This window comes from Dendropsophus ebraccatus, chromosome 13, assembly GCF_027789765.1.
Source record: "Dendropsophus ebraccatus isolate aDenEbr1 chromosome 13, aDenEbr1.pat, whole genome shotgun sequence".
Lineage (NCBI taxonomy): Eukaryota > Metazoa > Chordata > Amphibia > Anura > Hylidae > Dendropsophus > Dendropsophus ebraccatus.
The window spans coordinates 83,710,067-83,734,023 of NC_091466.1; the positions used below are offsets into that span (position 1 = coordinate 83,710,067).

General features: G+C 45.6%; 1 protein-coding gene across 5 annotated transcripts in view; it reads right to left on the reverse strand.

Moving 5' to 3' along the window:
• Positions 1-1,062: 1,062 nt before the first annotated feature.
• The window catches only part of ZNF410 (zinc finger protein 410), a 46,544-nt gene continuing 23,649 nt past the window's right edge, over positions 1,063-23,957 (reverse strand). For 2 of the 5 annotated variants that reach the window (XM_069949303.1, XM_069949307.1), the window contains 10 exons: positions 22,434-22,615; positions 22,273-22,362; positions 22,103-22,201; positions 19,420-19,614; positions 5,147-5,338; positions 4,737-4,869; positions 2,750-2,931; positions 2,589-2,678; positions 2,419-2,517; positions 2,023-2,159 (listed from right to left, as the gene is read on the reverse strand). In XM_069949303.1, coding sequence (XP_069805404.1) covers positions 2,038-2,159; positions 2,419-2,517; positions 2,589-2,678; positions 2,750-2,931; positions 4,737-4,869; positions 5,147-5,338; positions 19,420-19,614; positions 22,103-22,201; positions 22,273-22,362; positions 22,434-22,615 — 1,384 coding nt within the window. In that variant the 3' untranslated portion in view covers positions 2,023-2,037. Of the gene's footprint in view, positions 1,269-2,022; positions 2,160-2,351; positions 2,518-2,588; positions 2,679-2,749; positions 2,932-4,736; positions 4,870-5,146; positions 5,339-19,419; positions 19,615-22,102; positions 22,202-22,272; positions 22,363-22,433; positions 22,616-23,957 lie in introns of those variants that run through there. The other 3 variants (XM_069949304.1, XM_069949306.1, XM_069949305.1) reach the window with 3 other exon arrangements.

Sequence of the window (23,957 nt, forward strand, 5' to 3'; positions counted from 1 at the left end):
TCGTTCATGTCGGCTGATCGTTGCAGTCGCTTGTTTTTCAACATGTTGAAAAACAAGCGACTGATATAGCGGCGATCTGCTGCCGTCGCTCCGTTGAATAGGAGCGTCGGCAGCAGATGCTGCTATATCCTATGGGCTGCCCGGACGATCAGCGATCCCCCAGGCAGCCCCCCCGCCGCCCCTCCCGCACTCACCCGCTCGCTGCAGCCGCGTTGAATAGCGGCGGCAGCGAGCGGCGAACGAGGAGCAAACGAGCGCTAATACCGCTCGTTTGCTCCTCTAAAACGACCCGTGGAATAGGGGCATAAGGGTTAATAGCAAAATTAGCATACAATAGTGCAGGAGAGAAGTGCTCTAACCTTTATACATCAGACTCCAGCTCAGATGTTTGAATTTGGCGCCAAAAATTGCTGCACCGCTGCCAGGCAGAAGCGCCCACCCTCCTGATTACTCCCGAATCCCGCAGCTAGCATAGGTAGCTGGTGCCATGAGGAGGAGCTGCTTCCTGGTCCCAGAATGCGACGCACGCAGTGACATCATACGTCACGCATGCCGCCGACACCCGGAAGAGGCCAGGGGAGAACACCATGTGTGCCCGTGGCCTAGCGGTGGCTGTGAACAGCCAAAGCTCCCTCTGCATAAGCCCCAATGAAGTGCCGCAGAAGAGAGGAGGCCCCGAGAGGTTCAGGGAGGAAGACACTGCGCGACCCAGTGTGACAGGGCGAACAGGAGGAAACTGCAGGACCAATCCTATGTCATCTGGCTGCAAAATAACACTGACCCAGTTGCCAGACCCCCAGATCAGAGGTAAGAACCTCTGCACTCGGTTCTTAATGGGAACAGAAAAACACTGAGAGGCGGATGGGATGGGCTGCTTTTTAACCTCTTTGTGCTTCCTGTTCCCATTAGGATGAAGGGTCCAATCTCCAGGTGGTGCTGTCATGATTGGATGAAGTGAAAAAATAGTTTTACTGGAGTACCCATTAAACAATTATTCTATCATTTCTTCAGTTTCCTTATGAGAAGGAATACAGTAACAATGTGGATTATAAACACAAGATCCTCCATACCACAAGTCTTTATTTACCATGAATCCACTGATCCCTACCACCACACCAGGACCTTTATTGCATATTTAGATATAGTGGGGAATGACACTTCAGACTTTGTGATCTAGATACATTCTACTTCTTTAGTGTTTGCTGCTTGGTGTATCTGATATAGAAAGGTTTTATGCTGGAACTGAAGGGAAATTGCATTCTGCTCACCTGCAAGACATAAGAAAACAGAGCTGTGGTCAATCCTTACAAACACTAAAGGTTACCATACACCTTCAATAACTAACTGCTGGAAAATCATTTGGCTCCCCATACACAGGAAAGTTTGACGCGACTGAGTGTTCCTGTAATCTCTATGTGTAGGGGTAAGCTGCAGCCAGAGCGCTCTGACTGCAACTTATCTCTCCCTGAACAAAGAGGTTGGATGGTAAATTTCCATCATGCTGGATCTCTATCTCCATCATCTGTCGGTGGTTGTTTGGGAGAGCCTCTTGCACTTTAGATTGACGTCCAAACCCCCTGCTAGCAGCGCATATGGCCAATTAAAGTTTAAAGGTGTATGGGGACCTTAAGGAAAGCAATGCACCAATGCAGTCTGTAGGGGCTGAAGTGCAAAAGCAAAGAGACAATAATTACAGCAGCAAAGGCCAAAAAGCGTGTAACCACTGAATATATGGATCATTCTGAAGTGTATAACTGCTATACTGACTGTGCTACAATAAACTAAGATGTATTCCAACACTGCAGTACTCCTCTGCACAAGCTCATATGCCGTACCCATATACCCACATCACTGCTGCAGTGCTCCTCCGCACAAACCCTTATGCCATACCTGTATACCCACATTTTTCATACTAGAGGGACCCTAACCTGATGCTTCTCCCTAGAAAGATTTTACCTTAAAGCACAACATCAATTTTGAAGCTTCTACTAAGTGTGAATCAGTAACACACTGAAATAAAGCTTTTTTAAAGTCTTTTTAATTTAATAAGATGGGGACTTGGTCTTCATAGGGGCATCTTCCTGTGGTCTCAGACAGCAGGTGACCTTCTGACAGGCTCTCTTCGCTTAGATGCAGAGATTCCGCTGTTGGACTGCAATCTGCAGAAAGAAAGTAAAGTCACATACAAGTGTGACACTGAGCTTTGGCTGTCCAGGCATGATGTCAATTGTAGTTTTGCAACAGCTGGAGGGCCTGGAGTTTGGCACCCCTGATATAGAGATATATAAAATTTGTGAGAGCACAGAGCTAAGCTGAAAAAAAGTCATCTGAAGGTGCAGACATCTACTTACATCACTTAGAATGTTAAGACAAAGCAGTATTAATGGTGAAGGTGGAAAGAAGACACAAGCCACTCACGTGCCCTTCCCACAGGATGATGCTTCTTCACATGGGAATTTCTACTTCCACTTTGAGAAAAGTTTTTGCCGCACACTGGACACTGATGTGACTTCACACCTGAGAGACAGTATCTAGCGTCAGTCCTGACCAATAGGGACCCTGATAGGGAGCACCAGCCACCTCCTTACCTGAATGGACAACCAGATGTTTTCTAAGACTTGAATATTCAGCAAAGCTGCGGCCACATCCCTCCTCCTCACATACAAAGGGTTTCTCTCCTGCCAAAAGCAGAGGCGTCAGTCCTGTGCCAACCCCAGCAGGTAATAGAGACAGAAAGCTGAGTGCTCACCAGTATGGATACGCAGGTGGTTCTTCAGGTTCCCAGCTGTAGTAAACTGCTTTTCACAGCCAGGCTTAGGGCACAGGAATGGACGTTCTCCATTATGAGTGCGCATGTGAACGTTCAGTCTCTGGAGAACATAAAAGCTTTTCCCACAACCCTCTGCAGGACACGTGAAGGAGCGCTCATTTCTGGAAAAAATTTACAAGTCATGAACAACTATTTTGATGTATTGGTGGGCCCTTCTACTCGCTATAAGTTATCCTACATTTATGCCTCTCTAACTGAAGTTGTGTTATTTAATTCTTCACGTAACCTGTTTAACCATTGGAGCCCCCAGGTACCCTCACTTTCTCTACGCTTACAGATACTCACAGGCCTTTAATATCCCTTATACCAATCCTCCTCAGAACTATCTCCACTTCTGCCCAAAGTGTGGTTTACATAATGCTTATTTATATCATTGCATATGGTCCTGCTCTTCTATACAGACAATCTTGGCTGAGCTCCTGTCTTGGATTAAAACCATATGGGAATATGATATATCTTTAGAACCCTTACAACGTTTATTCCATTATATTCCTCTTTTTTCTGAAGATCTTTCCAAAGGTGTCTTAGCTATACCTGGTCCTCACTTATCTTTACTATCAGGCACAGAAGATATGATCAGTAAAATTTTTCTTTCAATGGAGACCTTTTATTTCATCTACTTTGTCAACTGATGAACGGCATTCATTACTGCAAAAATTCCATTATACACGTTATATGGCACTATCATAGGTTTATCTGGCTGGCTGGCCCCTCCCACTTTAGTTTTTGTTAGTATTTTCTTTTTTTATTTAATATTTTCATGATTTATCTTTTTATTTTATTTATGATTACATGATGAGTATCCATTGTGTCCGCATTTCTCATACACTACAACTATGGTAGGGATTATATTTTCCCTGTATGACCAATGATGAAGACAACAAGATGAGACATTATATGCATATTTATTATATGTAACAATGAGATTCGTTAAATGCATCTCCATCATCTATCTTGTTATCTGGAGATGTCATGTTGGTAATGTTATTCATTAATATATCATTAATCTCTTTTACTACAATAATCCACATTCTTAGCTTTCAACAAGATGTTAATGTAACATGCCTCTCTATTGTAAGACATTCAAAAAGTGACAAATACTTTTGCTGCCCTTTTTATACCCGTCTCTTTTATGCCACATTTCGACTCGTCTCTTCATATGGTATCACTAAATAAAACGAAGCCGCGTCATAGAGGGGGCCGGCTGGCCTCCAGTGCTTGAGCACCGGCCCGGTACCCGTGCATAGAATGGCGCCGTTCTATCGGTGGGTCAAATTAACGAGGATGTTCCTGATGGTACATCCTCTTTAAAATAACATTCGTTCTCTGGAGGCTTTCTTTAAGATAACATTAATGTATATAGGCTACCCATCATCCTTCCCCTTCTTGGTTGATGGACATATGTCTTCTTTTTTTTTTTTTTTTACAAACTAACTATGTAACTATGTAAGAAAAGAGTGTCTAAATCTCATTTAAGAGTCTGGAAACACAGGACTAGCCGGACATCCCTCCAGGAGAGGGCCCAGCCAAGGGGTGGCTCAGAACACACCATATTAGGTGTGGATGGATACCTGGCTTTGGTTTTTCCCTTGTCAGGTGCTTATAAACTGAGCTGGATATTGTCTGAAAGGGCCACTTAGTATGGTGGTTTCCTTAGAGCCTGGCTGGGCCCTTCCCTGGAGTGAGATCTGGCTATTTAGCAGGGGGACAATGCACCTTGGATTTCATAGTATTAAGCGCTTTCACCAGCTGCTGACACCTAGTGCACCTAGTAATGTAATGTATTGAGCGCGTTAACCAGCAGTCAACAGTGTTTTCTTTGGCTGGCCTCGCTGAGATCAGTGATCTCTTTACATGTAAAAGTTATGTGATACCACCAAACACATTACAATCCTCCCAAACTCACATGTGAGTCTTCAGGTGATATCTCAGGTGTGTTGGGCGCAGGAAGGATCGCTCACAGCCATGGAAGGAGCAGCGTAGGCGTTTGTCTGGGTGAGCAGTTCTGACCTCACTGGAGCTGTTCAGTGTTGCATCAGCTGCAAACAATACACAAAAATCTGAAGAACTGCACAATTCTCACATCTAGAAAACCTTTCCTTTTCAGATTCTGCTGTCCTGACAAAGCTGAGCACCGATGAGCAGTTGGAAAGATTTTACCAATAATCCCTTCACCTGTGAGCAGCATCACCCCGATACCTGCTCATCGCACCTAACAAGCCTGCAGAACATCTCCATCAGGTCACAGCCAAGACGTGCGGTGCTAACTAGAGTGAACAACCTTACTGGCAAGTAGAGTCAGAAATCGGCACTTACCATTGCTGATGGACTTTGCATGCTTTGCCAGCTGAGCACGGGTGGCAGCAATCAGACTGTCATGAGCCAATTCCTGAACCCGCAGAAACCATGGTGTACTGCTGTCTGTGCAATCATTGGGCAGAAAGTCATTCCCAGAATCCTCGGCTTCATCTTGAACAAAGACCATGTGCTCAGATGGTGAACCTAGGCCTGCAATAGCAAATGTTTCATGTGACCAAACAGTGCTACAATGTGTTACAGGGTACTGAGAACAATCCTTTTTTTTACCCTATTACTCCGTGTTCCTTTCCTCTCCGCTTATTAATCCCTCTCTAATGGCTCATATCTTCCTCACAATTCTCCCTGAGCACAAATTATGGTGATCCCCAAAGAGGGAAAAGATGCCTCTTTATGTCAGAACTATCGTCCCACCTGTTGAACTTAGATCCTAAATTATTTGCCAAGATCTTAGCTTCACGCTTGACCCCTCTTCTTCAAGATGTCATTCATCTTGATCAGGTTGGACTCATGCCCACCCCGGAAGCTAGGCACAACACAACAAGGGCAATTAATATTAAACACCATGCCTCAAGTTCCTACCTTCCAGCCATACTGCTGTCCACTGATGCAGAAAAGGCCTTTGACAGAGTAAGTTGGCCTTTCCTCACTAGTACTCTTTGTCATCTAGGTCTCGGCCCCAATATGCTGGACAGGATAGGGTTGCTATACTCCCATCCTTCAGCACAGGTCTTGGTCAATGGTCTCCTTTCCACACCATTTTCCATCTCATTATACTTACCCTGGAGCCCTTCCTTCATCTCGTTCTCCAGGCTCCTGATGTATCTGGTATGGAGGCCAGGTGCACAAAGTTGTGGCGCATGCAGATCACCTCTTCTTTTTCCTTTCTAATCCAACTGTCTCCCTCAATTTCCTCTTTGAATTAACCAGATACCAGTCATTAGCCAACTATAAAATTAATCTTCAGAAGTCCGAGGCTCTGAATATAACACTACCTTCTCCCATGGCCCAATCCTTGGAAACTTCCTTCCCCTTTAGATAGGCGAAAACCTTGCCCTCCTATCTAGGAGTCCAGCTTACTGCAAACACCGCTAACTTGTTTAGGGAAAATCCCCCCCCCCAATTCTCCTGGTTTGGGAGGTGCTCCATCTTTAAGATGAATGTGCTCCCCCAGATACTCTACTTAAAGGGGTAGTGCGGCGCTAAGAAATTATTCACAAAATAACACACATTACAAAGTTATACAACTTTGTAATGTATGTTATGTATGTGAATGGCCCCCTTCACAGTGTTCCCTGACCCCCGCCCATGGACCCGGAAGTGTAGTGCATTATACGTACCTGATTCGTGCCGACCCCCGTCTCCTGACAGTAATGTAATCTTCGGGAGGCCAGCCGACCCGCTCCTGCCGTCCCCCCTTTGCTGCGTCATAACTGCCCAGCCGCGATTGGCTGAGCATAACTGTGCTCAGCCAATTGCGGCTGAGCATAGTTATGACACGGCAGAGGGTGGGCCGGCATGAGGGACGGCAGGAGCAGGTCGGCCGGCCTCCCAAAGATTACATCACTGTCAGAAGACGGCGGACGGGGGTCGACACGAATCAGGTACGTATACTGCACTACACTTCCGGGTCCACGGGCGGGGGTCGGGGAACACGGGGTAGGGGGCCATTCACATACATAACGTACATTACAAAGTTGTATAACTTTGTAATGTGTGTTATTTTGTGAATAATTTCTTAGTGCCGCACTACCCCTTTAATCCAAGCGTTGCCAATTGGCATACTCCTGTCCTGCTTCAGTCAACTCTTCTCTTTACTCACAAAGTTTATCAGAGCTCACAAACAATCCCATCTAGCTAAAACTACACTTTACCGTCCCAAGAAGGGGGGGGGGGTTGACTTCCTAATCTCTACCAATACTATGTTGCAGATCACCTCTCCAAGGGGCTTGATTGGCACAGTCATGCTCTGTCTAAACTGTGGGTTTCAGTTGCATCTGCCCTTTCCCCAATCTCTCTTCTGGCAGCTCCCTGGCTTCTTGCCTCAGCCAGTTTGGTAGGCCCCCATCCCACAGTTACACCTACGCTTAAAATAACACCTGTCTGCCAGTTTTCTAGCACCTCATCCCTCCCCGTTTCCCATTATCCAGAATCCGGCCTTTTTTTTTACTCAGGGATGCAAGATCCTACCTTTCGCAGATGGTCCAAGGCTGTCAACTTCAGAGCCTGGACTTTTAAGTAGGCCTCCTCCTGAATCTTTCTTACTGCCCTTGAAGATCTCTGTGACCGCTGTCCTTTTGAGTTTTGGAGAGCGATTAAACTTCGGCATTCCCTTTCTCTTTCTTACGCTATGTTGGGTTCCCCACTGGATCAGCCTAGCCCTCCATAACTAGCTGCCTGGGAGGCAGACTTGGCTTCTCTTTGTCTGCCACTCAGGTTGAGGCGATGGGTCCAGATGACGTCCATCCCAGGGTTCTTAAAGAACTTGGATCTGTGATTGTTGCCCCCCTGACAGATCTGTATAATCAATCCCTGCTAACAGGAGATGTTCCAGATGATTGAAGAATGGCCAATGTTATACCAATCCACAAGGGGAGTAGAGAAGAGCCCAGTAACTACAGGCCAGTGAGCTTAACATCTGTAGTAGTGAAAATGATGGAAACTCTTCTAAAAAAGAAGATAATGGATCACCTAAGAATCAACAATTTGATGGATCCAAACCAGCATGGCTTTACTGCGGGCCGATCATGTCAGACTAATCTCATTGATTTCTTTGATTATGCCACAAAAGTGCTGGATGAAGGTGGTGCTGTGGTTATCGCCTATCTGGACTTCAGCAAAGCTTTTGATACAGTTCCCCATAAAGAGCTAATAGAGAAGTTGGAGAAAATTGGAATTAATCCCTGGATAGTTCAGTGGATTTGTGGTTGGCTGAAGGAGAGATATCAGAGGGTTGTTGTTAATGGTGAATTTTCCGAGCAGAGACTGGTTACAAGTGGTGTGCCTCAAGGGTCTGTTCTGGGTCCTATTCTTTCTTTTTATTATGTTTGTAAGTGACATAGGAGAAGGGTTGGTAGGTAAAGTTTGTCTGTTTGCTGACGACACAAAAGTGTGCAATAGGGTTGATATTTCTGGAGGTGTCAGTAATATGGAAAATGATTTAGCTTTGCTAGATAAGTGGTCCAAACAGTGGAAATTGAAGTTCAACGTTTCCAACTGTAAAATAATGCACTTGGGGAGGAGGAATCCTCTATCCGAGTATCACATCGGCAGTACTGTGTTGGAAAAGACTTCAGAAGAGAAGGATTTAGGGGTAATGATTTCTGACAGCCTTATAATGAGTCACCAGTGAAACCAGGCGGTGGGGAAAGCAAATCGTATGCTGGGGTGTATAGCTAGAAGTATAACCAGTAGGAAGCAGGAGATTGTGATCCCGCTGTATAGAGCTCTGGTGAGGCGACATCTGGAATACTGTGTACAGTTCTGGAGACCTCACCTAAAAAAGGACATTGATCAAATAGAAAGGGTCCAAAGACGGGCTACAAAAATGGTGGAGGGTGTGAGGCATAAACCATATCAGGAAAGACTTAAGGATTCAAATCTGTATAGTCTGGAGGAAAGACGGGAAAGGGGGGACATGATTGAAACCTTAAAGTATGTTAAGGGACTAAATAAGGTTCAAGAGGGGAGTGTTTTTAGTAAAAAACTAAGCTCAAGAACAAGAGGACACAGTGAGAGGTTAGTTGGGGGAAAGATCAGAAGCAATGTGAGAAAATATTATAGATACCTGAAACAAACTTCCAGCAGAGGTGGTTGGTAAATCCACAATAACAGAATTTAAAGAGGACCTGTCACCCCCCGTGACGGAGAACCCTCCGCTGGAGAACCCTATACTCACCTGATCCCGCCGGGTCCCGCTTCTGGAGGTGGTCATCGGGTGACTGAGATATGAGCGCCCGAAGCGCGGCGCGCGCATGCTCCTCAGATGAGTCCAACGCTCATAGAGAATGACAGGCGAGTCCGACGCTCCGTCATTCTCTATGAGCTTTGGACTCATCTGAGAAGCGCGCACGCCGGGCTTCGGGCGCTCATATCTCAGTCACCCGACCACCTCCAGAAGCGGGACCCGGCGGGATCAGGAGAGTATAGGGTGCTCCAGCAGGGGGTCGGAAACCTGTCACCCCGGCACGGGGGGTGACAGGTTCCCTTTAAACACGCCTGGGATAAACATACATCTATCCTAAGATAATAAAGAAAATACTAAAAGGGCAGACTAGATGGACCCAGTGGTCTTTTTTTGACGACAGTCTTCTATGTTTCTATGTGTTTACATTTACACATTCATCATCTATCTCTTCTCGCACACAGGAGGCCTGGTACAAGTCTCTATCCAGGTCCCCACACACATCCATAGGATCTTTCCTGAGGTCTCACCGATGTGCTGGAGGAATTGCGGGAGGAGGGTTCTCTCCTTCACACGTTCTGAAGTTGCCCTAAACTGGTCCCCTTCTGGAAAGAGGTGTAGCGCTTTGCCTCTACCCTTACAGATCACGCGGTGCCCTTTACTCCAGCATTCTTCGTTCTCCACATCTAACATCTCCCTTAAAGCTTGTTAAAGCCGCAAGAGCTTGCATACCTTCCCTTTGGCACTGCCCCCCCCCCCCACATTTCTATGTGGTTGCGCAAGGTGGAAGACCTCAAACGTATGGAGAATCTCACGGCCCAGCTCTATGACCATTCTGCCAGCTTCTTCCAGACTTGGTAATATAGGAATCAGTTTACAGACTCTGTTGACTTCAAAAACCTTTTAGCTCAACAGCTCAATATTGGTGTTCTTCTTCCTCCCCCTTCCACCTCTTTCTCTGCTCTTCTGCTTAATTTCCTTTTCTTTTCCTGTTCCGTGTGGGCCTCGGCCCTTTCTGGTTTATTGCACTTTATGACATCACCTGTTTCATTTGTTACGGGTTGTTGTCTTTCGCATGTTAACTTGCTAATGGATTTTCTGCCCGCGCCTTATCCGATGCTTGTTTGTGTTATATTTGAAATACTTTAATAAAATTTAAAATTTAAAAAAAAGAAGAGGAGCAGGAGGTCAGCAAAGGGAAGAGCAAAGACTCCTCCAGCCACTAGTAAGAGGAGGAGCAGGTCAGCAAGGGGAATAGGGGGGCAGGGTTTGAAAGGCGACTGAGGAAGACGCATGTCCCTGAGCTCTAACAAGCCTGCTCCAATTCCCCTGTACCATTACCTAGTAGGTACTTCTGGACCAGTCTGGGGAGCAGGAGATGTTTTCTAAGGAGATTTGCTGCTGCTCTGGACAGTTCCTGACATGGACAGAGGTTGCAGCAGAGGGCACTGTATCAGAATGGAAAGAATACACAACTTCCTGCAGCACATACAGCAGCTGATAAATAGTAGAAGACTTGAGGTATTTCTTTTAAGGAAAATAAAGCGAATGTACCACTAGTACATGGCTTTGTGGTCTTTTACATAAATAGAACACTGTTCTCTTTTTGAAAGTGCTTCATGTCTGACCGATGCTTGCAAATAAACTGGCATTGTGCACGCAAACTAGGCTGCGGTTCAAAAAAAGGGACGCAGCACCGGCATCCCTGCGCCAGTCTATTCATGTGAAAAACCACAAAGCAATGCACTAGTGGCACATTCGGTTTAAATAAATCGCTGGCACTTGTTAGAACCAGTTGATTTGAAAGAGAATATTTTTTTAACTACCCCTTTAAGTGTTTTTGTCAACTGGCAGGGAGAAGCTCTCCAGCTGAAAGTCATGAAAGTTATATGTATAGTAAGTGGCAGACTGGCAGGGATTTTCTTTTTCAATAAACCTGACCACGTGTGAGAATTTACCTATTTTTGCTATTGGCCTGGTTTGGATGAACCAGATACCTGTCCTAACCCTTTGACCCCAGCAAAGGTGACCCCAGTCACTTATATCACAGTGGATACTAGAACCAAGAAGGGAAAGGTAAAGCAGACCGTTGGTGACAATCCAAATCAAGAAAACGTCCATAGCACTCAATCGCATAAAATCATGGTCCTTTATTGTTGTGTGTTGCTGCACATGCTTTCTTTTAAAGGGAACCTGTCACCCCCCGTGCCGGGGTGACAGGCTCCCGACCCCCCGTTAGAGCCCCATATACTTACCTAATCCCGCCGGGTCCCGCTTCTGGAGGTGGTCGGGTCTGGAGGTGGTCGAGTCCAGCGCTCCGTCATTCTCTATGAGCGTTGGACTCATCTCTCAGCGCGTGCGCCGGGCTGCAGCGGCTGAGATCTCCGTCACCCGACCACCTCCAGAAGCGGGACCCGGCGGGATTAGGTGAGTATAGGGGGCTCTAACGGGGGGTCGGGAGCCTGTCACCCCGGCACGGGGGGTGACAGGTTCCCTTTAAGTGGACTGCTATGTACTTGTGAACAATAAACTACAGTGATTTTATGGGATTGAATGCTAGGGACATTTTATTGATTTGGATTCCTTTACCTTCTACCCAGCAAGCTTCTGGGTGCTGTCTGCACCTCCCTGAGAGACACAACCTGGACAGGTATGCACTATAAATATAAACTATAAATATTATGGTTGAGAGGTGAACCCACTTTGTTTAAACTTGGTTGGTGGCAATCCTAAATGTCCTATAGTCCCAAAATTTGACTAATAATGTAAAAATGCTGCATGAAACCACTAAATGCAAAGTCTAATTACATACAACTAAAGCATTTTACATGCTGCGCTTGTGCCCGAAAAGATAGGGCCCTATTACACCAACAGATCATCTGACAAATTTTTTTGAGCCAAAGCCAGGAAAGCACTATAAACCGAGAACATGTGATAAAGGAAAGACTGAAATTTGAACTCTTTTCAAATCCACCAACAGATAATCTGTTGGTGTAATAGGGCCCTAAGTATCTCCCGAGCTGCATGCAAATTAACTGATAAGTAGGCATCAGATGGTGTTTGAGTCCTAAATAGTCACGGCTGGTGGGAATTCTTCAAGAAACCTGCCTGCAGCATCACTGAAGAGTCATCCTATTTCTTCCTCAGTGATGCTGCAGACTTTTCATTGGTAATTACAGAAGATTTCCTGCCAGCAGTGACCAGATAAGATTCAAACACTGCCCGATGTCTACATCACAGGTTACTTGATTACAATGTGGGAGATGATTAAACTCTCTTTCTGGGTACGAGCACAGCATGTAATCTCAAGAAGAAAAAAAAAATATCAGAGACCGCACAACTGACACTGAGCATAGAATCTCCAAAGTAAAGAAAGCGACAAATGACAGTGATAGTGGAGCATGCGGACAACTTCGAAAACCACCTTAGACACAATGATGTGTGGATCGTGGGCCTCACAGAGAAATCTAAAGGTCCCAAAGCTGTGCCCTTTCTGGAGAGATGGCTTTGAGAACTCCTGCATGCCGAGGCCCCAACTGTCCTGATTCGTAAAGCCAGTAAAGACCCCTTATCCTGGTATTCTTACTGCCAAATCTCTCTACTAAACAGTGATAATGACCAGACTTGAACACAAACATCCATTGCCTCTTCATCAATATTGCTGCAGCTCAGGCAGACTCTTTTCCTGGTTTTGTCCTCTCGTTTGATTTTGTTGAATGGGATTACAGGTGGGAGCCAGGCTGAACTTTGGCTCAAGATTTAGGTCATGGGTTTGTAACCACACTAATCTGGACATTTGGGAAGCCTTTTTGTTGGGGAGCGGGAACCAGGCAGGGTAATCTTCTTTTCGGGACTGCTATAGTGCTTCTAGCTTAGGTAGTCTGCTGGTCCCCCTCCATCAATGGTACAAGCAGGGACACCCTTGTTGAAAAGATTTCACTGTATGCGGATGACACGTTTATATCTGGCAGATACAGAAGCGTCGGTTTCCGCACTTTCGTCCCTTATTAATACCTTTGGTTCTTTTTCAGGACTGTGGGTAAACTGGGCTAAATCTATTTCTGTTACACTCTACAGGGAGATGAATAACCCTATTGTGCCCTGCCTACTGCTAATTGGGTCTGCTAAAAGGGTCTGTTCCTATCACTAGAACACTGTAGGTCTGTCCAGTCCTTTAACAAGTTAGATAAAGTACTGTTGTCAGGATTGTACCTGGTAAAGCCACGCTTGCGAGCTCTGGTCGCCGGTTACGATCATGGCGGTAAAGTGTACGTGCACAATAGTTATTTTCTTGTATCATTTTATTAGTGTGAACACGGTGTGATTCTGCTTTGGCATTTATATTGATTTAGGTTAACTCCCTACTCATTGTCTGGGAAGATTTCTTCCAGCAGGTATACAGTTAACACCTTGCCTTGGATAATGACTGACAGCCTGGTCCGCCTGTGCAATCTTGTTTCTCTGCTCCAATCGTCTCTGAGACCGGGACCTGGTTTCAGATAAAGCTGTCATTTCCTAAGCCTGATGCCTGCTATAGGTTTACACTTGTTGTACCTGTCTCTGGCTTTCTACTCCTGTGAACCCCTGTTATACCTGACCTCGGCTTTTGACTATTCTTTGGCTCTGTGATTCTGATCTATATTTTGATTCTCCTGGTTCTGACCCATTTTTGCCTGACAACCCGCCATTGTGTGGTGTCTGTCTTTGTTATCGTCTTTTGTCTTGTCTCACGTGTCTTCTCTCACCCTATTTCAGTGCAGGGAACGTAACCTGGTTGTCCGCCATCATTTAGGGTGGTCTAGTGGCAAGTAGGCAGGGACAGTGGGAGTGGGACAGTGTCAGGGTTTCACCTGTCTGTGTGAGTGTTTCCTTGTGTGCCCTGAACTGTCCTGACAACTGTTCTATGTAGTGGAGATAACAAGTAAGCAGATAGACAAACAGATATAGCAGAGTGTGATGAAAAATAGGCACGTATTGTCTTAAATAATTATGTGGACTTTTTTTTTGTAAGGTTAACTGAATTATTTTTCCATCTTCAGTCATCCTATGCATTTCCCTTGTACAGTTGTGGAGAGTTCCTCAGGGAGTGGAAAAAGTGGTATTAGTTTAGTAGGACGGCGCCTTCACCAGTTAGGATGGCTGGCTTACTCCATGATACTGCTTGGTCTGTTGAGGATATATTGATCCATCAGGATATGAGCTGAGGGTCAATGAGGGATGTATGCACTCATTTCGATGACACATATATATATATATCACATGGTTAGCTGTAGCATACACATTTGACATATATTCCAGGTTTAATAAGGATTTGGAAATGATTTCCATCGTATTACTGTCATGAATGGTGCTGCCATTGGGATGTATGAGTAAGTATCACATTGGAATAGGGTCTGAGATATACACATTTTTTTCTCCCACATACACAGTATTGTGGATAATAGCTAGTATTCCAGCATGCCTTTCTAATGAATCATTATGTTGATATATTATCTGTGACCACTTAATCTAAGTGGGCGTTACAATACAATATATATTTGAAGTTGGATATGGTTTTGGATAGGTAATATGGCTTACAACAGGCCCTGTTGGTAGGTTAGGGATATATGTTTACCCAGTGAGTGGGGCAGACTCCTTTTTGGAGCCTGCCACAAGTTACTGCTATTGCAATATTTTAAGTGTTTTTAAGCTGTCTTATTTGGTCTTATACATTTAAATGTATTTCAGTTTGTTTGTATGATCACTCTACTGTACTAATAAAAATTAGGTTTATTAATTACAAGTGAGGTGTGCAGCTTCTAATGACACACAGCTTTTCTCTTCTTTAGGGTGTGTTCACACCTACAGGATCCGCAGCAGATTTGATGCTGTGTTCAGTTAATTAAATGAAATCTGCTGCGAATCTGCAGCAGAAAATCAGCTGCGGATCCGGTAAGTGTGAACGTACCCTTATTGTACATATTATTTGTGTGTTTAGCTGCACCTATTGTTGTGTATGTAGTTATTTGGGAGGTGTCACCGATTTCCTATTAAGTATTCTGATAAATCCAGAGGAACATGTTGGTGGGATTTGAACCCAATACATAGAACAGGGCCAGTCCCTCCTGGCATTTAGAGACCCGTAAACTAGGATGCCCCCATTTAGCAGTAGGCAGGGCACAATAGGGTTACTATGATTCAGAAGTAGCCTACTTTGCTTTTTCACCAGTTGGTGATATATTTTGTGGTGTTGTTTGCCACGGTCTGTCATTCACCAATAAAAGCTCTAAGACGAATTACAGCAGTCTACCAAGTCTACCAAGCTCCTCCTTCACGTTTTCTATTTCCATTACAGTCTGCTTTCTGGCAATGTAAGTTCTCACAATATTAAGCAATATGTAGAATTCCATTTGAACCGGTGGTTGGAGTAATATATTTCAGCCTGGTAACAACTCCCTCTATTACTACTTGGTAGAATTAATCTCTTTAAAAATATTTTTCTCCCCAAATTCCTAAACGTAGTCTATTGCTCTCTGGTCATGATCTCAAGAAAACTTTTTAGACAATTAGTTTACTTTCTAGCTTTTACTGCCACAGAATAGAATGTAGCTGGCAACAGAAGGGAGAGGAGCACCAGTGTAGTAACTGAAGGGAGAGGAGCACCAGTGTAGTAACTGAAGGGAGGGGAGCACCAGTGTAGTAACTGAAGGGAGAGGAGCACCAGTGTAGTAACTGAAGGGAGAGGAGCACCAGTGTAGTAACTGAAGGGAGAGGAGCACCAGTGTAGTAACTGAAGGGAGAGGAGCACCAGTGTAGTAACTGAAGGGAGAGGAGCACCAGTGTAGTAACTGAAGGGAGAGGAGCACCAGTGTAGTAACTGAGGGGAGGGGAGCACCAGTGTAGTAACTGAAGGGAGGGGAGCACCAGTGTAGTAACTGAAGGGAGGGGAGCACCAGTGTAGTAACTGAAGGGAGGGGAGCACCAGTGTAGTAACTGAGGGGAGGGGAGCACCAGTGTAGTAACTGAAGGGAGGGGAGCACCAGTGTAGTAACTGAAGGGAGGGGAGCACCAGTGTAGTAACTGAAGGGAGAGGAGCACCAGTGTAGTAACTGAAGGGAGAGGAGCACCAGTGTAGTAACTGAAGGGAGAGGAGCACCAGTGTAGTAACTGAAGGGAGGGGAGCACCAGTGTAGTAACTGAAGGGAGAGGAGCACCAGTGTAGTAACTGAAGGGAGAGGAGCACCAGTGTAGTAACTGAAGGGAGAGGAGCACCAGTGTAGTAACAGAAGGGAGGGGAGCACCAGTGTAGTAACTGAAGGGAGGGGAGCACCAGTGTAGTAACTGAAGGGAGGGGAGCACCAGTGTAGTAACTGAAGGGAGAGGAGCACCAGTGTAGTAACTGAAGGGGAGCACCAGTGTAGTAACTGAAGGGAGGGGAGCACCAGTGTAGTAACTGAAGGGAGGGGAGCACCAGTGTAGTAACTGAAGGGAGGGGAGCACCAGTGTAGTAACTGAAGGGAGAGGAGCACCAGTGTAGTAACTGAAGGGAGGGGAGCACCAGTGTAGTAACTGAAGGGAGGGGAGCACCAGTGTAGTAACTGAAGGGAGAGGAGCACCAGTGTAGTAACTGAAGGGAGGGGAGCACCAGTGTAGTAACTGAAGGGAGGGGAGCACCAGTGTAGTAACTGAAGGGAGAGGAGCACCAGTGTAGTAACTGAAGGGAGAGGAGCACCAGTGTAGTAACTGAAGGGAGAGGAGCACCAGTGTAGTAACTGAAGGGAGGGGAGCACCAGTGTAGTAACTGAAGGGAGAGGAGCACCAGTGTAGTAACTGAAGGGAGAGGAGCACCAGTGTAGTAACTGAAGGGAGGGGAGCACCAGTGTAGTAACTGAGGGGAGGGGAGCACCAGTGTAGTAACTGAAGGGAGGGGAGCACCAGTGTAGTAACTGAAGGGAGGGGAGCACCAGTGTAGTAAGTTAAGGGAGAGGAGCACCAGTGTAGTAACTGAAGGGAGGGGAGCACCAGTGTAGTAACTGAAGGGAGGGGAGCACCAGTGTAGTAACTGAAGGGAGGGGAGCACCAGTGTAGTAAGTTAAGGGAGAGGAGCACCAGTGTAGTAACTGAAGGGAGAGGAGCACCAGTGTAGTAACTGAAGGGAGAGGAGCACCAGTGTAGTAACTGAAGGGAGAGGAGCACCAGTGTAGTAACTGAAGGGAGGGGAGCACCAGTGTAGTAACTGAAGGGAGAGGAGCACCAGTGTAGTAACTGAAGGGAGGGGAGCACCAGTGTAGTAACTGAAGGGAGGGGAGCACCAGTGTAGTAAGTTAAGGGAGAGGAGCACCAGTGTAGTAACTGAAGGGAGAGGAGCACCAGTGTAGTAACTGAAGGGAGGGGAGCACCAGTGTAGTAACTGAAGGGAGGGGAGCACCAGTGTAGTAACTGAAGGGAGGGGAGCACCAGTGTAGTAACTGAAGGGAGGGGAGCACCAGTGTAGTAACTGAAGGGAGGGGAGCACCAGTGTAGTAACTGAGGGGAGGGGAGCACCAGTGTAGTAACTGAAGGGAGGGGAGCACCAGTGTAGTAACTGAAGGGAGGGGAGCACCAGTGTAGTAACTGAAGGGAGGGGAGCACCAGTGTAGTAACTGAAGGGAGGGGAGCACCAGTGTAGTAACTGAAGGGAGGGGAGCACCAGTGTAGTAACTGAAGGGAGGGGAGCACCAGTGTAGTAACTGAAGGGAGGGGAGCACCAGTGTAGTAACTGAAGGGAGGGGAGCACCAGTGTAGTAACTGAAGGGAGGGGAGCACCAGTGTAGTAACTGAAGGGAGGGGAGCACCAGTGTAGTAACTGAAGGGAGGGGAGCACCAGTGTAGTAACTGAAGGGAGAGGAGCACCAGTGTAGTAACTGAAGGGAGAGGAGCACCAGTGTAGTAACTGAAGGGAGGGGAGCACCAGTGTAGTAACTGAAGGGAGAGGAGCACCAGTGTAGTAACTGAAGGGAGGGGAGCACCAGTGTAGTAACTGAAGGGAGAGGAGCACCAGTGTAGTAAGTTAAGGGAGAGGAGCACCAGTGTAGTAACTGAAGGGAGAGGAGCACCAGTGTAGTAACTGAAGGGAGAGGAGCACCAGTGTAGTAACTGAAGGGAGGGGAGCACCAGTGTAGTAACTGAAGGGAGAGGAGCACCAGTGTAGTAACTGAAGGGAGAGGAGCACCAGTGTAGTAACTGAAGGGAGAGGAGCACCAGTGTAGTAACTGAAGGGAGGGGAGCACCAGTGTAGTAACTGAAGGGAGAGGAGCACCAGTGTAGTAACTGAAGGGAGAGGAGCACCAGTGTAGTAACTGAAGGGAGGGGAGCACCAGTGTAGTAACTGAAGGGAGAGGAGCACCAGTGTAGTAAGTTAAGGGAGAGGATGTGTTTGTTTCTTGGCCAGACTATTCCCAATGGATTTACCCAGTGGGCACTGTATCCCATACAGGGATTAATCACTTTCTCCCTAAAGGGGAACTCCAGGTAGATGTTAAAAAAAAATGAAACTTCTGCAGAAGCATAACGCATTACTTACGTGTCTATCCCAGTTTTGAAACTACCAAAAATCCATTTGTTTGGTTTTTTTTTGCTCTGTATTGTGTTTCTGTCCTTCCTGGTTAAGCATTTCCCAGAATGCAATGCTTTCCCTCATGTGATCTCCACAGTCCCCCACCCATTACAATCAGTAAAATTAGTGCTGCACCTGCTTCTGGCCGGACAGAGATGGTGAATCAGTCAGGGGATTGGGGGATCCAGTCCCACCTCCTGTGATATCACGCCCTGTCCCCTGTCTGCATCATCAGCAAACACACACAATGTGAGACAGACATGGAAGATCTGTCTCCTAAGGGGGGATAGCAGAGGGAGCAGGAGACAATGTGGATTGGCACAGAGGCCGTTTGTTTCACTTCCTGGATTTCTATCAGCTACCAGTGTGGCAGAACAGCACAGATACAGAAATACATTGTATAGACACATCTATATAACTTTTAATGTACTTTTAATAGAAAACAAGTTTTTCTTATCAGGAGTTCCCCTTTAATATACTTCTACTATAGTAAAACTGTTCTTGACTTTTATTCTTTGTTATAAAGACTCTATGCACTTGTATAGAAACTGTACTGGGTGCCATGTAATACTGCCTGTGGCAAGCTATTGTATAACTGTACTATTCCTTCTAATGGAGATTTCCTTTTTCTTTAAAATATAAAGACTTAAAAAAAACAAAAAAAAAACACAACACTATGGTCGGAGGGGTCCCTATCTACCCTGCAGTGGGAAGGATCAATCTGCCTGCTAAAAGGGCCACAAATCATCCATCATTTCACTGCTGGAATAAGGCAGAGAAGATCTGGAGGCTTACCCGATCGGGCCAGGTTCAGGAGGATGAACGAGGAGCTGTCTGTGCTGGGCAGGTCTTGCAGCAGAGATGACGGTTCGGAGGGAGACAGTATGGTGGCTTCATTCTTATGGTCTCCGGCGTCTGTGCTGGGATCTAGCTGGAGGCTGCTCAGCAACTCTGGAGCCTTAGGTGACACCTGATCCTCCGTACAGGCATCTACCAATGATGTACAAAATCTGAAATTATGATCTCTTAACACTGTCCCAACTTGTCAAACAGCAATTAAATTAAAAAGCCAAAATATACCCTTATAAGACCAAAATGACACCAAATTCATGTAAATGATTAAACTTTTATTAAAGCATAACCCCCAAATAATCCCATAAAAAACAAACTCACAAGGACATTTAAAAACAAGCTGGAGGGGCTAGGACACAAAATACATACATGTGTATCAGAATACAGTGATCCCTCAACTTATAATGGCTTCAGGTTACAGCATTTTCAACATACAACAGTCCTTTCTGAACCATTGTTACTTGAGACCAAACTCAACATGAAATGCTACAGTCAGGATCTGCGGCCTATGTAAATAACTAGATGATCGATCAATAAAAGTGGCCATTATACTGGTGAAACCCCAGTATTACTGAAGAGCATGTGGTGACTGGCTGTCTAGTAGCGCCTCTCTACAGTATACTGTGATACTACATGTCCTGTGCTGCTCTATACCTGGGCCAGGATGAGCTGCTCCTTTGGGAACCAGGTGAGGGCGGCTTCAGTTTATTTTTCTGGGACCCTGCAAGAACTGTACAGGACCATAAAAATGTTCTGGTCCTCTACATAGAAAGTAATTTAAAGCCTCCAGTAGCTCTTTCTGACTCTTCTATGTAAGGACTTGCTTTATCCATATTAGATATCTGCTTATTTTCTTTAAATCTTAATTTTGACATTAAATTTTGGCCTTCAGAACCAATTAGCAGTTTTCCATAGAGTTATGGCCTCAACATATAATGATCTTCCTGGAACCAATTAATATTGTATGTTGAGGGACCACTTGTATAGAGAAAACCGCACTGGGGCAACAGATTAACCCTAGATCACCACAAGACTCCTCTCTAATGATTTGACATGACATAATATAAAGTGCACAGTGCATGAAAATGTACATTGGTGGCCCAGAGGTAAATACCACTAATTTTCAAAAATGGAGGCTCAATTGCCCTCTAATGACTTCATACAACAGCCTGTGACCACAGCACCCCTAGGAGCCATGCCCAGCACACATGCCGCCCCTCCACCGCGTGTCATCAAGGAGGGTGAGGTGGGGAGGGGAGAGGAGAGCTTATATACACGGTGGTTTACAATTAGACCAGCTACAGTTGGACCAATTATTGAAATCTAACCTTTATTAGTATATTAAAACTTGACCAATAGATAATGGAGTGACAAACAAACAAAAAAAAGGGTAGTGCGCTCTACAGCTACCAAGAGTGATCTGGCCCTGCCTTTTGGGGTGCCCACCTCCTTAACAGGGTGGCCCCTACTCTCCACTAAGTGCCCAGGAGAAAACAGAAAATGTGACACACAAAAAATAAAAGTATGTGCAATGTAGTGATGTCACCATACCAGATTTTTGAGTCCCATACCAATATAATTTTTTGTTAATGCTCGATACCTAATAAATTATATAAGCCCCCCCCCAAACACACACACAAGAATAGAAATGCCCCTCCCCCATCAGGTCAGTACGAACCAATTTATGTTCCTTTCATTTTATTACTTTAAAAATAAAGTTCACATTATTTAAAATAAATGTGCTTAAAAAAATTGCCCTACTCTGACTCCTGACACTTTACCTCTCAGCGTGTCTGGCTAGGGGGGGTGAGGGGGCATTTCTTTGCGCTGTGATCTGTAGTTTTATTTAGTACCATGTTTCTAAGTGCTACTAAATTTGGTGGTTTCTGCGCTTGCTGTTTACCGTGCGTGATCAGGAAGGTGACAATTTTATAGTATGGCCAATAACACTTCGACTATCAGGGATCAGGGGTTGTGGTCATGTAACACACACACACCAGCTATCAGGGGGATGATGGGGGTTGTAGTCATGTAACACACCCCTCCCCCCCTTCACCCCCTACATTGCTTATGTCTGCCCCGGGAGTGTCCTGACATCAGTGCCCCCACTTCACAATGCCGCATCTCCTCCTGCCTACCGGACTGTACAGCTCTCAGCCACTCTCTTCCTTCTCCAGCCGCCGACCCTGCTCTGCCCTTTTCCAGTCCCTGAGCTATGAAATACTATAGTGTAGTATAGAGTATATTATTATAGCATTGCATAGATCAGTAAAATCAGTGCTCTGCTAGTGGAGTGTGGCATCTATACAGTTACATAAACGGTACACGTGATCGCTTTGTGACGGCTATTTGAAGTTAGCGCCGCTGTAGACTAAGGAGGTGACACTACGGGGGACATGCAGAGAACATGGCAGCCATTCAGCTTGCCATGTCTTCTGCAGTGTACTCTATGGAAAGGCTGATGGAAAGGCAATTTATTAAGCACACACATCCGCTGTGCATACAACAATGTACTGATTTGTCTCACAGCCTGATTGCTAAAGCAATTTCATGTTAAACACATGGGAAGGAATACGTAAAGGGGCATTCTGGGAAAAAGAGCATGCATACAGGTATCTGTGCTCACCTGCCCTTCCCACAGGATGATGCTTCTTCACATGGGAATTTCTACTTCCACTTTGAGAAAAGTTTTTGCCGCACACTGGACACTGATGTGACTTCACACCTGAGAGACAGTATCTAGCGTCAGTCCTGACCAATAGGGACCCTGATAGGGAGCACCAGCCACCTCCTTACCTGAATGGACAACCAGATGTTTTCTAAGACTTGAATATTCAGCAAAGCTGCGGCCACATCCCTCCTCCTCACACACAAAGGGTTTCTCTCCTGCCAAAAGCAGAGGCGTCAGTCCTGTGCCAACCCCAGCAGGTAATAGAGACAGAAAGCTGAGTGCTCACCAGTATGGATACGCAGGTGGTTCTTCAGGTTCCCAGCTGTAGTAAACTGCTTTTCACAGCCGGGTTTAGGGCACAGGAATGGACGTTCTCCATTATGAGTGCGCATGTGAACGTTCAGTGTCTGGAGAACATAAAAGCTTTTCCCACAACCCTCTGCAGGACACGTGAAGGAGCGCTCATTTCTGGAAGATATTTACAAGTCATTCCCCCTATCTTACACCAGTCTATTACACATGAGGATTACAGAGGCTGTCAGACCCCAGCATATGACACATGGGCCCATCTAGAACCCAGCTAACACTGGTGGTCCGGGCACCTGATTTTGGATTCTACATGTATGATATGCAACTACCCCTCCCCACACACACCCAACGCAGAGGAAAAAAAAAGTTCACTCTCTGGAGGCGACAAGCTTTCTTTAAGATAACATTAATGTATAGAGGCTACCCTTCTTGGTTGATGGACATGTGTGTTTTTTTTACCAAACTAACTATGTAAGAAAAGAGTATCTGGATCTCATTTAAGAGTCTGGAAACACAAGATTAGCCAGCTATCTCTCAAGGAGAGGGCCTAGCCAAGGAGTGGCTCCGGTTAGTCAATGTCCAACTCCAGCACAGACAGTCCGACGTACGTTTCGCTCACTTCATCAGGAGCTGTCTGTGCTGGAGAGTGGTAAGATGTCAGTGTGGTAGGTGGTGCTCACCCCCTTCCTTTCTGTGTTTGACTTTTTTCATTCCTTCTGTTTAAATTTGGGCTTGTACTTATTTGCTGGGCAAATTAGTGGGTTTACTTTGTTCCACTATATACACTTGTTTTTTCTGCCCTGTGTGTTGGCCCTGCACATACAGGAGGTAATCTAATCTATATATACAGCTGTTTCCCTTTAGATTGTTTACTTATATTATTTGTTCTTAGTCACAAATACCCCACTGACATTCCCCTCTCCAGTTTTGTACTTCTGTGTATCTTTTTATCTCACGGTGGTAATTATGTAATTTAGTACTGATTTAAATAGATAAATATATGCTTTATTCATTTACTTGTTCTGAAATTTCTTCTTTGGTTGATGTTAAACATTTGAATTGCAAATGCATGATTTTGTGGCAGACTTTTTTCTGGGTTTCTAGCTGTTTCACGGAGTTGTCCCTCATCAGTGTGGAGCAGGATTCTGACTAGGTGGGAGCAATGGCTAGTAGAGCCATACCGGAAACAGATCACTGATCTCAGGGAGACCAGCCAAAGAAAACACTGTTGACTGCTTGTTAACGCTCTCAATACATTACATTACTAGGTGCATTGCCCCCGGGAAATACAATATGCAAAACAAGAGTCTGTTGAGCCTCATTTAAAAGTCTGGAAACACAGGACAGGACACATCCCTCCAGGAGAGGGCCCAGCCAAGGGGTGGCTCAGAACACACCATATTAGGTGTGGATGGATACCTGGCTTTGGTTTTTCCCTTGTCAGGTGCTTATAAACTGAGCTGGATATTGTCTGAAAGGGCCACTTAGTATGGTGGTTTCC